Source organism: Canis lupus, chromosome 38, assembly GCF_048164855.1.
Source record: "Canis lupus baileyi chromosome 38, mCanLup2.hap1, whole genome shotgun sequence".
NCBI classification, from domain to species: Eukaryota; Metazoa; Chordata; class Mammalia; order Carnivora; family Canidae; genus Canis; species Canis lupus.
In genome coordinates this window covers 12676717-12689307 of record NC_132875.1, presented here as the reverse complement: position 1 = coordinate 12689307, position 12591 = coordinate 12676717, and the positions used below count along the sequence as shown (strand labels likewise).

Genomic DNA, 12591 nt, shown 5'->3' with positions numbered 1-12591 from the left:
AAAGTTCACAGATCATAGAGAGCTACTTTTCTATATAACTCCCCTAGACAGTGTTGGAGGTGACTATGGAGTGAACCACGATAAAAGCATTTAGTATGGGTGTGCCTTGGTGGCTCAGTCAGTTAAGCACCTGCCTTCAGCTCAGGCCATGATCCCGGATCCTGAGATGGAGCTCCACCGTGGGCCCCCTGCTCAGTGGGGAGTCTGCTTCTCTCCCCATCTCTCTCTGCTCCTCCTGTCCTATCTCCCCTGTTTGTGCTCTCTCTCTCTCTCTCAATAAATAAATGAAATCTTAAAAAAAAAAAAAAAAAAGGAAAAAGCAAATACTATGCACATAGCAGTGGGTCTGATGTATTTTCCTCCACTAGACTGTAAGGTCTTTGAGAGCAAGGGTTACGGTGAATTCACTTTTGTATTTTATCCCAGTGCCTTTCGGCAGATTGTAAGCAAGAAGAAATTTCTGAATAAATGAATTTCTTCAACTGAAGTGATAATTATAGAATGGTGTTGGTTGAAGTAAAGAGTGAATTAAAAACAGTGGAGAATAGTCTAGTGACCATGATAATTTAGGTTGACTTACAGAAATGGCAACTTCTTGTGGTTCAGTCTATTTCTTCATCAGATTTGGATGCCTGCCCCCAGGAACCTTTACAATATCTATTAGGTCTTCCCGTCACAATCCTTTAAAGTGGATGAGGATATTCCTCAGTTTCATCCATTCCCCAAAGATAATAACACTACAATTAACATTTCTAAGGCACAGAGAAATGAAACAGCCCACCCTTTGATAAGTCAACATTTTCTTCCTTTTAACAATTATTGGAGTGCCCACTATGTGCCAGGCAGGATGCTGGGGACTGAGGGTTCAGAAGTCATGAAGACCAAGCCCTGCCTCCTTGGTAGATCTGACGATACACTGGGGTGACCAGACAAGTCGCCAGGCCAATACATTACAGTGACACTAGTGATAGGTGAGGATGCTGTAAGAATACACTGTAGGGGCAGCTGAGTCAGACCAGGAAGAGGGGGCAGGGAAGCCCACCAGGAAACTTCCATGCCAAGTCTGTGATGGATGATCCAGCCAGACAAAGGGAGAGGGAAGCAATGAGGAGAAGCTGAGTGAGGAAGTGTTGCACACCACGGGCATGGAAGTGAGGTTAACAAGGCAGGGACAAGCCTTGGTGAGGAAGAGGTGGGAGGCAAGGCCAGAGATGTGAACAGCCTTCAGGGTAGAGCCAGTCAGTGGTGGGTCCAGGAAAATAATCAAGCTGCTAGAAATGCTGTTGAAAAACATGTCTGTGGGGATCCCTGGGTGGCTCAGTGGTTTTAGTGCCGCCTTCAGCCCAGGGCGTGATCCTGGAGACCCGGGATCGAGTCCCACGGCGGGCTCCCTGCATGGAGCCTGCTTCTCCCTCTGCCTGTGTCTCTGCCTCTCTCTCTCCCCGCCCCCCCCCCGTGTCTCTCATGAATAAATAAATAAAATCTTAAAAAAAGAAAAAGAAAAAGAAAAAGATTACTGTGAAAAAAAGCATTCATAAAATAATATTTGTGGGTTTGTTGTGCATTTTTTTTTGTTTTGTTTTTTGTTTCTTTTGCAATTAGATTGCAGTGCTTGGGCTCATCAAGGCTGAGAAATCATTTAACCTCATCCAATCTCTTCATTTTATAGCCAGCAAAAGTGAAGCCTGGAGAATTTAGGTCCCAAACATGCTTCTCCAGTGCAGCATGAAACCCACCCAGGTCCGCGGAGCCTCCCACGCAGGGCTCTGGGCTGACATTGCCCCTTGACCTCTTTCCTGGTTTCTTGGAGCCCTAGTTTGAATTCTTTCAAGTCCCGGGGGTGCTAACTAAATCATTTTTCTAGACTGAATCAATGACTTATAACAATGATGCTCCAGAAGTAAGAAGTATCCTGCTAAGTGTCCAGTCATTCCCCACCCCACCCCCTCTTTGTAGGTGTTCAGTTTTTCCAAATTCCTCTGTTAAGTGTTCACGTCTTGCTAGAGCTGTGACAAAGGCAATAGGTTAAGGCTCACACATGTACAAGTTTGACTTCAAAAGGCTTATTTTAAGCATACAGTGAAGATGGCAAACATGAAACATGCTGACTGTTGCAGTTCGATGATTAATGCCACAGATAATCACCGAACATGTTTTATTGCACAACTGATAACACGCACACACAATGAAGACATGAAGATACTTTGAACTATTCAACGTGCCCAAGACTAAATGCCAGCATTTGTTTTTATAGTTTTTGTAATCTCACCTGCTAAGACCCTTATCTTCATAAAACCACTGAGTTCCTGAATAAATATTGTGCCACAGATTTAAATCTTCTGGGGGATTTGATGCAAGTGGTTGCTGGATTTTACGTCTCAGAAGCTCATATCTAAAGCAAAAGACAAGCAGAAACATCGGGATTATCTCAACTAATGTTATTACCAAAATTCAGTTTGTTTCATGGTGTGAGTGTCTGGTGTGTGCACCTAAATGTAAAGAAAGCATCTTAATTTACAATCGGGAAGGTTTTTTTTTTTTTTTTTTTCCCCAGATAATCATGGTCTTCCGCTGCAAGTTTCAGATATTCAATTATTTTAAAACAACCAGCTACCTTCACATTTTACTATTATCAGTAAGAATGATAACATTTTAGATTTCTTCTATTTCAGATTTGCCAAAACTTTATCGCCAGTTTCACACAAAGTGGAAATACAAAATGCTTATAAAGTTAATGATTTCCTAAGACGTCAACCCATCGATGCTTTATAAATAATGATAATATTATCAACCTGCTACTCCTGGCTAGGTGTCAAGGTGAGGTTGTTAAAAAGCTATTTCAGAATCACACACGTTTCTTTCATCTTATCTATGTCCCTGACCACATTCTTTACAAGTTTCCAGATAATAATACCCTGCCAGAGAATTATTGCGTTAGCTTTAGAATTTTGAGGCATTTCTGTGTAAGTATATCATTTAGAACATGCATCAAGTTTGCCTAACATGCAGTAAAAATATATTCTGAAAATCAAGAGAAGGATTACATCAAGAATTGTTAGAGAACAGTGATTGTTGTTTCAAGGGGTTTTAGGGCTTCACAATATTATATTTCTATCTTGATGGACTTTTATGGCTCCATATAAGTCAAGATACACAATATGAAATTGTATTCAAGTTATGAGTGGAGGATATCCAATTAGGAACTAGTTTTACATTCACACATGAGTAAACCTCCTTCCTTCCCTCCTTCCCTTCTTCCTTCCCTCCTTCCCTTCTTTCCCTCCTTCCTTCCCTCTTTCTTTCCTTTCTTTCCTTCCTTCCTTCCTTCCCTCCTTCCCTCCTTCCCTTCTTCCTTCCTTCCCTCCTTCCTTCATTCCTTCCCTCCTTCCCTTCTTTCCTTCCTTCCTCCCTCCCTCCCTCCCTCCCTCCCTCCCTCCCTCCCGGATATAAGGCCATAGCAGAATCCAAAAGCACAGTCACTTTCTTACCTCAAATCGGGTCCATTTGGTCTGGATGGTGGCTGCCACGAAATCCCAACATATGATTCACTTAGAGGAATCACCAACAACGGGTTAATGCCCTGAGGTAGGGTGGGGTGGGTGGTGACCTGGGTAGGTAAGCTCTCTGTGCATCCTCCTAGGTACCCGTTACCTCCTGAGCAAGCCACAATGGTGACAGAGTAATTAGTGAAAGGAATCAGATGAGTAATTACTCGACTTAACCCTGAGGAAGTAACCTCGGTTATGGTGATGTGAGGATCCGGCATGCGGATCTCATAGCTAAGCATGTCCCCATTCTGGATGAGGGGGGGTTTCCAAGTGACCTGAAATAAAAGACAAATTTAGAATCAGTGTGACAACACAGGAACAGAGCAAGTCAAGTTCACAAGACCTAGAATTTTCCCAGGCCTTGTTTTCACTTAAGACGCTTTCTAAATGCCTCCTTTCGACTTAGCCTTTTGCACTAGACAGTAATGAAGGGTTTGGGATCAATTAGCAGTACACCAGGAACTAAATGAAATGCCGTTTCCTGGGTTTGGCTTTTCGTCCTGATACTTTCTAGGACTGTCAGACTAATACACACCTTGGTGCTTCATCTCCACTGTGGGTGTTCTAAAGGACACAGAGCACACACATGGAGGAAATTCACACATCCGCAGGCTTCAATGGGCCAGTGGCAGGATTTGACAGTTTTCTTGTTTATAACTCAATTAAATGAAACATCAGAACTCCCTGTTTTGCATTGTATGTACTCTAAATATGTCACTATGCTTTTTTTTTTTTTTTTTTTTTTGGATGGTGAGGGTGGGGGATCATTCTTTGCATTTTCTGAGGATGCACAATTGAATTCCTGAATCTCACATGTGCATACTGTAGAAAGTAAAGCAATAGCAACCTATACTCTCTGAGATAAGAGATATGCCCTTAAAAAGGCAAGCAAAGGATGATCCTATTTAACTAACACATGGACCTGAGCACCAGAAAAAAAGAAACATTTGTAATGGAATACTACAATTTTCATATTCCTTTTTTTTTTTTTTTTTTTTTTGGCTAAATTTTCTAAGACTGTAGTGGTAACACACTCATGCTTTGGAGGTAAAAGAACTCTAGAAAAATGTACATGAGCCATTGAAAAAAAATCACTTTTTACATACTATTCTGGTTCCTCTCTTATCATTGTCTTGCAATGTTCCTTACATTTTAGGGTATATATTTCATCTCCTAAATAAACTGTAAGCTTCTTGATGGCAGGGCCTAAATTGTATAGCCATTTAATGCCATGAACACAGAGATGGAGTTCAGTAAGTAACTGTAGTCGCAGCTGATTAAATTCCTTTTCTTCTTTAACATACACTTATTATGAAAAGGGTAATGTATGTTGATATCCACACTTGCAACTCTATACAAAATCAAAGAAAAAAGTAACAGAAAAATTAGAATACAGCAGGAGTAACCAACATTGTCTTCCTTTTTTTTTTTTTTTTTTTAGATTTTATTTATTCATGAGAAAGGCAGAGACATAGGCAGAGGGAGAAGCAGACTCCCTGTGGGGAGCCTGATACAGGCCTCGATCCCAGGACCCTGGGATCATGACCTGAGCCAAAGGCAGATGCTCAACTACTGAGCCACCCAGGCATCCCAGCATTTTCTATCTTAAATCAAAGAGAAAATAATTTCCTCCAGAAGGAATATCACTGGAGATTTTCAGAGAGCGTTCTTACTAATAAATGGTAACAAAATGGACTCCCACCACATGCCAGTTGTCTTGTTGCTTGATAACTGCTGCCCTAATTTATAATTAACAATGGCCCAATATACTATTCAGATTTTACTACATGGCTTGAAATAATTAATTTAAAAAACTTCTTGGAGAGGTCCACACTGTGCTGGGGTGAAAAGAATTTTTAAATGTGTTCCTTATGAGCACAGTGGATCTGTCTGGATGGAAAGAAAATCAAAGAAACCTAAAGAGCAAAGGTTGTAGAACAGACACCAGATTCTATTTGTTTTGGAGGTGCAATGCTTTGTGGACTAAAAAAAAATGAGTCAAGGTCAAACTCAGGGGGCTTCCTGATACTTGTCACCTAAATGAAAAATGGAAGGGTTATGACAGCTAAATTCAACCCGACTGATATGTGGATACCACTTCTTTGCCTCTCAAGTCAGAACATTCTGAGTTCAGGTTGAGATTTGGCAGCACTTGAAAGAATTAAAACTTAGGAGACAATCTGTTTAGTTGAGCTACTAGTAAATTGATTTGGAAGTTGGTATTGAGGCTGAGAAAAAGTATTCATAACATAAAACTTGAGGGGCACCTGGGTGGCTCAGTTGAGCCTTCAGCTCAGGTCATGATCCCTGGGTCCTGGGATCAAGCCCCGTGTGGGGCTCTCTGCTCACAGGGGAGCCTGCTTTTCCCTCACTCTCTGCCCTTCTCCCGACTCATGCTTGCTCCCTTTCTGTCTCTCTCTCAAATTTTTAAGATTTTATGTATTTATTTTTAAGGTTTTATTTATTTATTCATGAGAGACAGAGAGAGAGAGATGCAGAGACATAGGCAAAGGGAGAAGTAGGCTCCCCGCAGGGAGCTCCATGAAGGACTCGATCCCAGGACCCTGGGATCATGACCTGAGCCAAAGGCAGATGCTCCACCACCAAGCCAACCAGATGTCCCAATAAAATCTTTAAAAAAAAAATGATAAAACTTGAATAAGATATCCAGAAGAGATTAAGAGATTTGGTATAATGATACTAGAGATAGTCATTTCCCCATCTGTGGGGAAAAAAAAAATCCCAATTTTCTTTATCTTAAATGTTTACATCAACAAATTAGCTATTTTTCTCATTTAAAAAGTTAGAATTTGGGCAGCCCGGGGGGGCTCAACGGTTTAGCGCCGCCTTCAGTCCTGGGGGTGATCCTGGAGACCCTGGATCGAGTCCTGCATCAGGCTCCCTTCATGGAACCTACTTCTCCCTCTGCCTGTGTCTCTGCCTCTCTCTCTCTCTCTGTGTCTTTATGAATAAATAAAATCTTAAAAAAATAAAAAGTTAGAATTAGAAAAAAATGTCTTTTTAACAGTATTGAGTTGGAAGACATGAATCTACTTCTACAGAAATTTTTAGAAGGATTTTTACGTAGAGAAGGCCATTGTCATTACAGTCAATAAGCTAACAGAAGTGGTATCTAATTTGATTACCTTCCTAAAAACATCCTAGAGCCATTTTTAATAATATGTGTCTAAGATTTTTTAGGAACCAGCTAGCTAAATATTGTATTCTATTCTTTCCTAGGCTTAAGACTATATTTACTATAGTGTGGCCAAAATGTACAAGATTAAAACTTTCAGTTTAACTTCCTATGGTTTTTTCATATATATACATGGTCCACAGGAAGGATGATGAAATATGGTTGCATCCCAGAGAACTCAGACCAGAGAGTCTGTTCCCAACCTGAATAAGGAAGAAACGTGTTCTCTAAAACAGCCATTTTACACTGAAGTCTTTTACATAGAATTATAGTTACTGGCTAGAAATAAAGTGCTTCTTTCACAGATGCCTTGCCTACCGTAATTAGTATTTTAGTTGAGGGATTCTTAATTGTTTAGATTTCCATTTTTCTTTTTTAGTTATTATTTTTTGGGAAAAAAAGAATGAGTGGGTAGCCAGTTAGGTGTAAGGCGACACTGACTTGAACCATCTCTTTCAGATCCCTGAAGACTGGCTTGCCTTAAAGAATCCAGGCACCTCCAAAGATCCCTAATTTAAGCAAAAATCTATGAATGCATGTCAGTTGATTGGCCTCAGGCCTGAAAAAATAGCACACATACACGTTGTAACTTTCTTCCAATTCCATCAAACTACATTTAAGGACTTTATGAATGAGTATTTATGAAGATGACAGAATGGGTTGAGAATGGGTGCAGAATCAATGTCCCTGATTGGTGATCCAGACTAGTCAACCGAAGCTGTGAGACTTTAAACAAAAATACTTAACACCTCTGAAGCTCAATTTCCTTTATGTCTTATGTGAAGAGACCATCCCTGCCTTCATGTCTACATGTGATCACAGAACTCTAAGAGTGCTTAATCCATACAACATATAAATATACAAGGACCAACGGTGTGGAATACGTGACTCCATGCAGCAATTCCTCTTAACAACTGACTCCCTGGCAAAGTCTCTCATACAGAATAAGGTATACAATAAATATTTGTTGGAATAAAATTAAATCTTCTCTTTCAAATGTCATCCTTTACTTTTAAAATTGTTAGCATTAGTTTTTCATTTCATATATTATAGAATTACATCTTGAAATTAGCATTAGTTTTTCATTTCATATATTATAGAATTACATCTTGAAATTAGAGAAAGAGCATATATATATGAAAAATATATATATTTCATTATATATGAAAAAATATATATATTTCATTAGTTAGAAGTTCAGTATGGCTTCACCTCTCTTTCCATCCCTACACTGCCAGCTACCCTCTTAAAATGACTAAGTGATATCTTGGGATATATTCTCCTGTACTTTCTGGTATGCTCATATGAGCAAAGCAAATATACCCACACATATATAAGCTTTCTCTCTTTTATTTTTTTTTACCAAAAAAATGTCTATTCTACACCTATTAATCTACAACTTAATTTTTAGACTTAATAAATGACAGACTCTTTTTTTTTCTGTATAATATTCCTTTCATAATTGAAAAAAAACAGTTTTTATCCTATTGGCATTTCTTTACTGCTAAAAACAATATTTGAAAATATATGCATACATATCATTGTATTTATTTTTTATTGGATAGATTAGCAAGAATTGCTATGCCAGAAGGTCCATTATGTTTTATTTCAATGATTATTGAAGAATTACTTTTTAAAGGTTGAGGTAATTCCTTTTATCACAGACAATGAAAAAAAAAAAAGTATCCGTGATCTGGATCCTTACAAATTATTAAAATTACCACTCCTTTTAGTCTTTGCTTATTTATTACTTAGTTATTTCTCTAATTATTTCTTAATTATTTCTCTAACTAGTTTGTGTTCTCTTGGCTTTTTTGGTGAGGTACAAATACTTCCAAGTAATATTGAACCTTTGTACATTCTCCTCTTTAAATTGTCCATATTTTATACATTATTTTCTATCGAAATACCTTTGTATCTTAAATTATTAGAAGTTCTTTCTATATTATGGGGACATAACCTATTTTTCTATAATGTGTGTTACAGATTCATTTTCCCAATCTATCTCTTGGAGTTTAGCCTTTTATTTTTCTTTTTTTTGAGGGAGTCTTAGCCTGCAAGAAACAATCAAATTATTTTCTAGCTAAATATAACTATCTTTTTAAAAATTAATTTTAAAGATATTATTCATTTTTTTGAGAGAGAATTAGAGAAAGCACAAGCTGGAGGAAGGGGGAGAAGCAGACTCCCAGCTGAACAGGGAGCCCAGTGCAGGACTCCCTCCCAGGAACCAGGAGGATGACCTGCGCCCAAGCAGATGCTTAACTGAGTGAGCCACGCAAGGGCCCCTATCTCTCTTTTCTTTTAAGGCTTATGAGTTTCTGTGTTTGTTTTTTCTTTACAAAGAGCCCCTGTGTCTTTAAATTATATAAAATTCTTCTTTCTCTTAGTTATTTTTTAACATTAAAATTTTAGTTTATTGGAATTTAATTATGATATAAAATAGAAAGATTTTTTTTTTCTTACACAAGGACTCTGGCCAGTATCATTTTTCAAGCAAACCATTATTTCTCAGTGAAATAAAATACTGCTTCTACCATCAAAGAAATTTGTCTCCAGCATCACAGCTTAGTTGTTTTTATGTTTTATCTTCTATTAGTCCTGAATTGTACTCAAGACTTCCATGTAGCAATCTTATAAATCCTTATGTGCAATCATATAAATCTTTCGCTATTATAAAGTGAAAAGTGCTGAGTTAAAATTAATTGAGTTAAAATTGCTGCTTAATCACCAGCAATCTTAGAAATCAACTTTATCTTAATTTGAATTTATATTGAATTTTTGTGAGAAATGGCTGCTGAATCTTACAAGTCCTTTTTTTCCTGCATCTATGTATAAAAAAAGAATTATACGAGTTTTCTCCTTTGATCAGATGACTTAGGAAATATGTTGATAGATGTCCTGATGTTGAACCATCCTTATATTTTTGGAGTCAAACCAAATTTGTCCTGGCATGTCATTCTTTTAATATACTCCTTAATATTCAATTTGCTAATATTTTATTGAGAAGTTCTAGATCTATATTCATATATGAAATTAGTCTATAGTTTTACTGAACTATCTTTCTCAAGTTTTGGTAGAGCATTTTTACCAACTTTAGAAAATGGGATGAATTTTCTTAAGTGATTAGATACCAAACAAAACTGTATGGTTTTCACTTTTTCAGATAACCTCTTTGACATCATATATTATTTCTTTTCTTTATAATCAAATAATCAAAAACAATATTAAGAATGTAACTTTGGAGACGCCTGGGTGGCTCAGCAGTTGAGCATCTGCCTTTGGCTTAGGGTGTGGTCACAGGTCTGGGGATGGAGTCCTACATCAGGCTTCCTGCATGGAGCCTGCTTCTCCCTCTTCCTGTGTGTCTGCCTCTCTCTCTCTCTCTCTCTCTCTCTCTCTCTCTCTCTTCCCGTGTCTCTCATGAATAAATAAAATCTTAAAAAAAAGAATATAACTTTGATATACAGCTGTGCTCTCCAATTTTCCTTTCTTAAAGCTCAAATCTATGCCAAGTCATATCACCTTTTTACTTATTACCATATTACTTGGTTTTATATTAGACCTAAGTATATGGAGTTTCTCTTCCGTTCCTGGTTAGACCATGACTTCTTGCAGGCAGCATGGTACAGCAGTGAACAGAACATATGGCCCAATATAGCAAGAACTAGGGAGAAATACCAGTCCATTCCTGTTCTCCCTCATCCTATCAACCTATCAATCATCCTATCAATAAAAAGTATTGTTTATTCCTCTTAAGCTGATTTGTTTTTTTCTCCCAAGTCCTTGTCACTTCTGGGCATATTATATATTCATTCATGCCGTTCTGTCTAAAATGTAGGCCCCATAAAAGTAAAGATTCTGTTTCAGTCTCTGGTGTATCCTGAGTGATTAAAGAGGCACTCATGCAGGTGTGTTCCTACTCAATAAATGTTAGCAGAATTGGTTATTATTATTGTTGTTGCTGTTAATATTAATGACAATTCCCCTGATCCTAATACTCAGAAAGATTCTATGTGGTAAATGTTGAATCAATTTCTTAACCAATGCATTAATGACAATACTTCTGTTTTTTTTTTTTTCTCATTAAAATATTCTGTAGATGCAATTTTAACTTTTAAATCCTGTATTTGACAACGAGAAATCACTCTACTGCAGTCACCGGCCTTTGTGTATCAGATAAGCCATATCACTGGAAGATGTACTTTGGCAGTCATAAGATCTTTCTGAGCATAATATGAGCTGATAATACTGAAGCATGAATAGGTCATTTTAATATTTAAATACATATCAGCCTATGCTAGATTCGGTTGAGTATTCCTGAAGAGTCTCTCCATTGATAACTTTTGATTTTCTAGTAATAAATAAAATGAGAATTAATTAAAGGTACAATTAAAAAAAAAACTTTTGGGGATCCCTGGGTGGCGCAGCGGTTTGGCGCCTGCCTTTGGCCCAGGGCGTGATCCTGGAGACCCGGGATCGAATCCCACATCAGGCTCCCGGTGCATGGAGCCTGCTTCTCCCTCTGCCTGTGTCTCTGCCTCTCTCTCTCTCTCTCTCTCTGTGACTACCATAAATAAATTAAAAAAAAAAAACTTTTATTAATGTACAATGACCATACATTTCAGGTACCTTCTTAGAGATTTTAGATTCCTAACCTGGTTGATGACAGCCTGTGAGAGAGAGCTCCCTAGCCAAGCTAATCTAAACTCCACTCTAGCACGTTCACAAGCCATGAACATTGTTTCATCCCTGGATGAGGTTACAGAATCAAAAACAAAAATGAATAAAAGAAGGAAGAAGAAGAAAAAGAGAAAACCAGGCGGCTTGTTTTGGAGACCCTTTGATCATTATTTATATATGCCGAGTCAAGTAGAATTGTGCATGGAGACATTATTCTTCTGAAAAGATTTGTTCTTTTTTCAGATCTGACCAGTTATTAAATGTTTGTTATAAAGAATCCAGGAAAATGTCCATTACGTAGCTTTGCCTTTGAGAAGGGCCAGTACTTATGTCCCATCACATTGATTAGTATTGCTGCTGAAGTTTTGCAAGATTCCCTCAGGATTGAAATAAAAAGTTATTTCTGGAATGATTAATCACTCTAGGTTTGTTTGGGATTTTACTTGCTTTGGTTTGGTTTTTCTTTTGAATGAAGAGCAATTCCTAAGATTGCTCAATTGGTATAATAAGCATTGTATATCATGTACTTCAAATTAATTTCTTTTTACTGCGTAATTCTGTTGGAATTCTATACAGTTTTGATATTTCTATCAAAAAGGTGTGTTGCTTTGACCAGTCTCTTATTAAAACTAAAAAAGGCTTTTAAAAATAGCTTTTAGTTTGTAGGTCAAATTAAATTTCTCCAACAATTTACACTATTTAGCAACACCTAGTGTTTGCTTTTGTGGAGGAGAGAGAACACACACCATAGATCCAAGTAATAATTTCAACAGATGAACTTTGCTGTTATGCAAATATCCTTTGTTTTGTGCTCTGGTGAGCAAGCTACTGTACCAATGCTTTTGGCAGTAGTACAAGACTGAATCCATGGAAGCATGTGTGTATTTACACAAAAGAGGCTTCTAAGCTACAAAACTCCCTCCTGTTTGGTTACACTAATTTCCCTTGAATGAAGTTTGTATGCAAGCCAAAACAATGGTAGTTATCCTGTCCTCTAGAGTTCATTCCCAGTAGAATGAAGTGAATAATTGAACACTTCCTAGATAGCCCCGTAATACGCTATTTTTATTTCTTTCCCCATCATTTTGATTCTCTGATCATTAACAAAAATCAGAATATTGGTAATTGGAACTTTTGTTAGTATGCTAATCCATTCCTCTGCAT

At 37.6% G+C, this 12591-nt stretch overlaps 1 protein-coding gene across 1 annotated transcript in view; it reads right to left on the bottom strand.

The window, feature by feature from the left end:
* USH2A (usherin) overlaps positions 1 to 12591 on the bottom strand; it is a 691295-nt gene that overhangs the window by 226812 nt on the left and 451892 nt on the right. The window contains exons 41-42 of the mRNA XM_072814508.1: positions 3489 to 3823; positions 2270 to 2392 (exon numbers count right to left, since the gene is read on the bottom strand). Coding sequence (XP_072670609.1) covers positions 2270 to 2392; positions 3489 to 3823 — 458 coding nt within the window. The remainder of the gene's footprint in view (positions 1 to 2269; positions 2393 to 3488; positions 3824 to 12591) is intronic.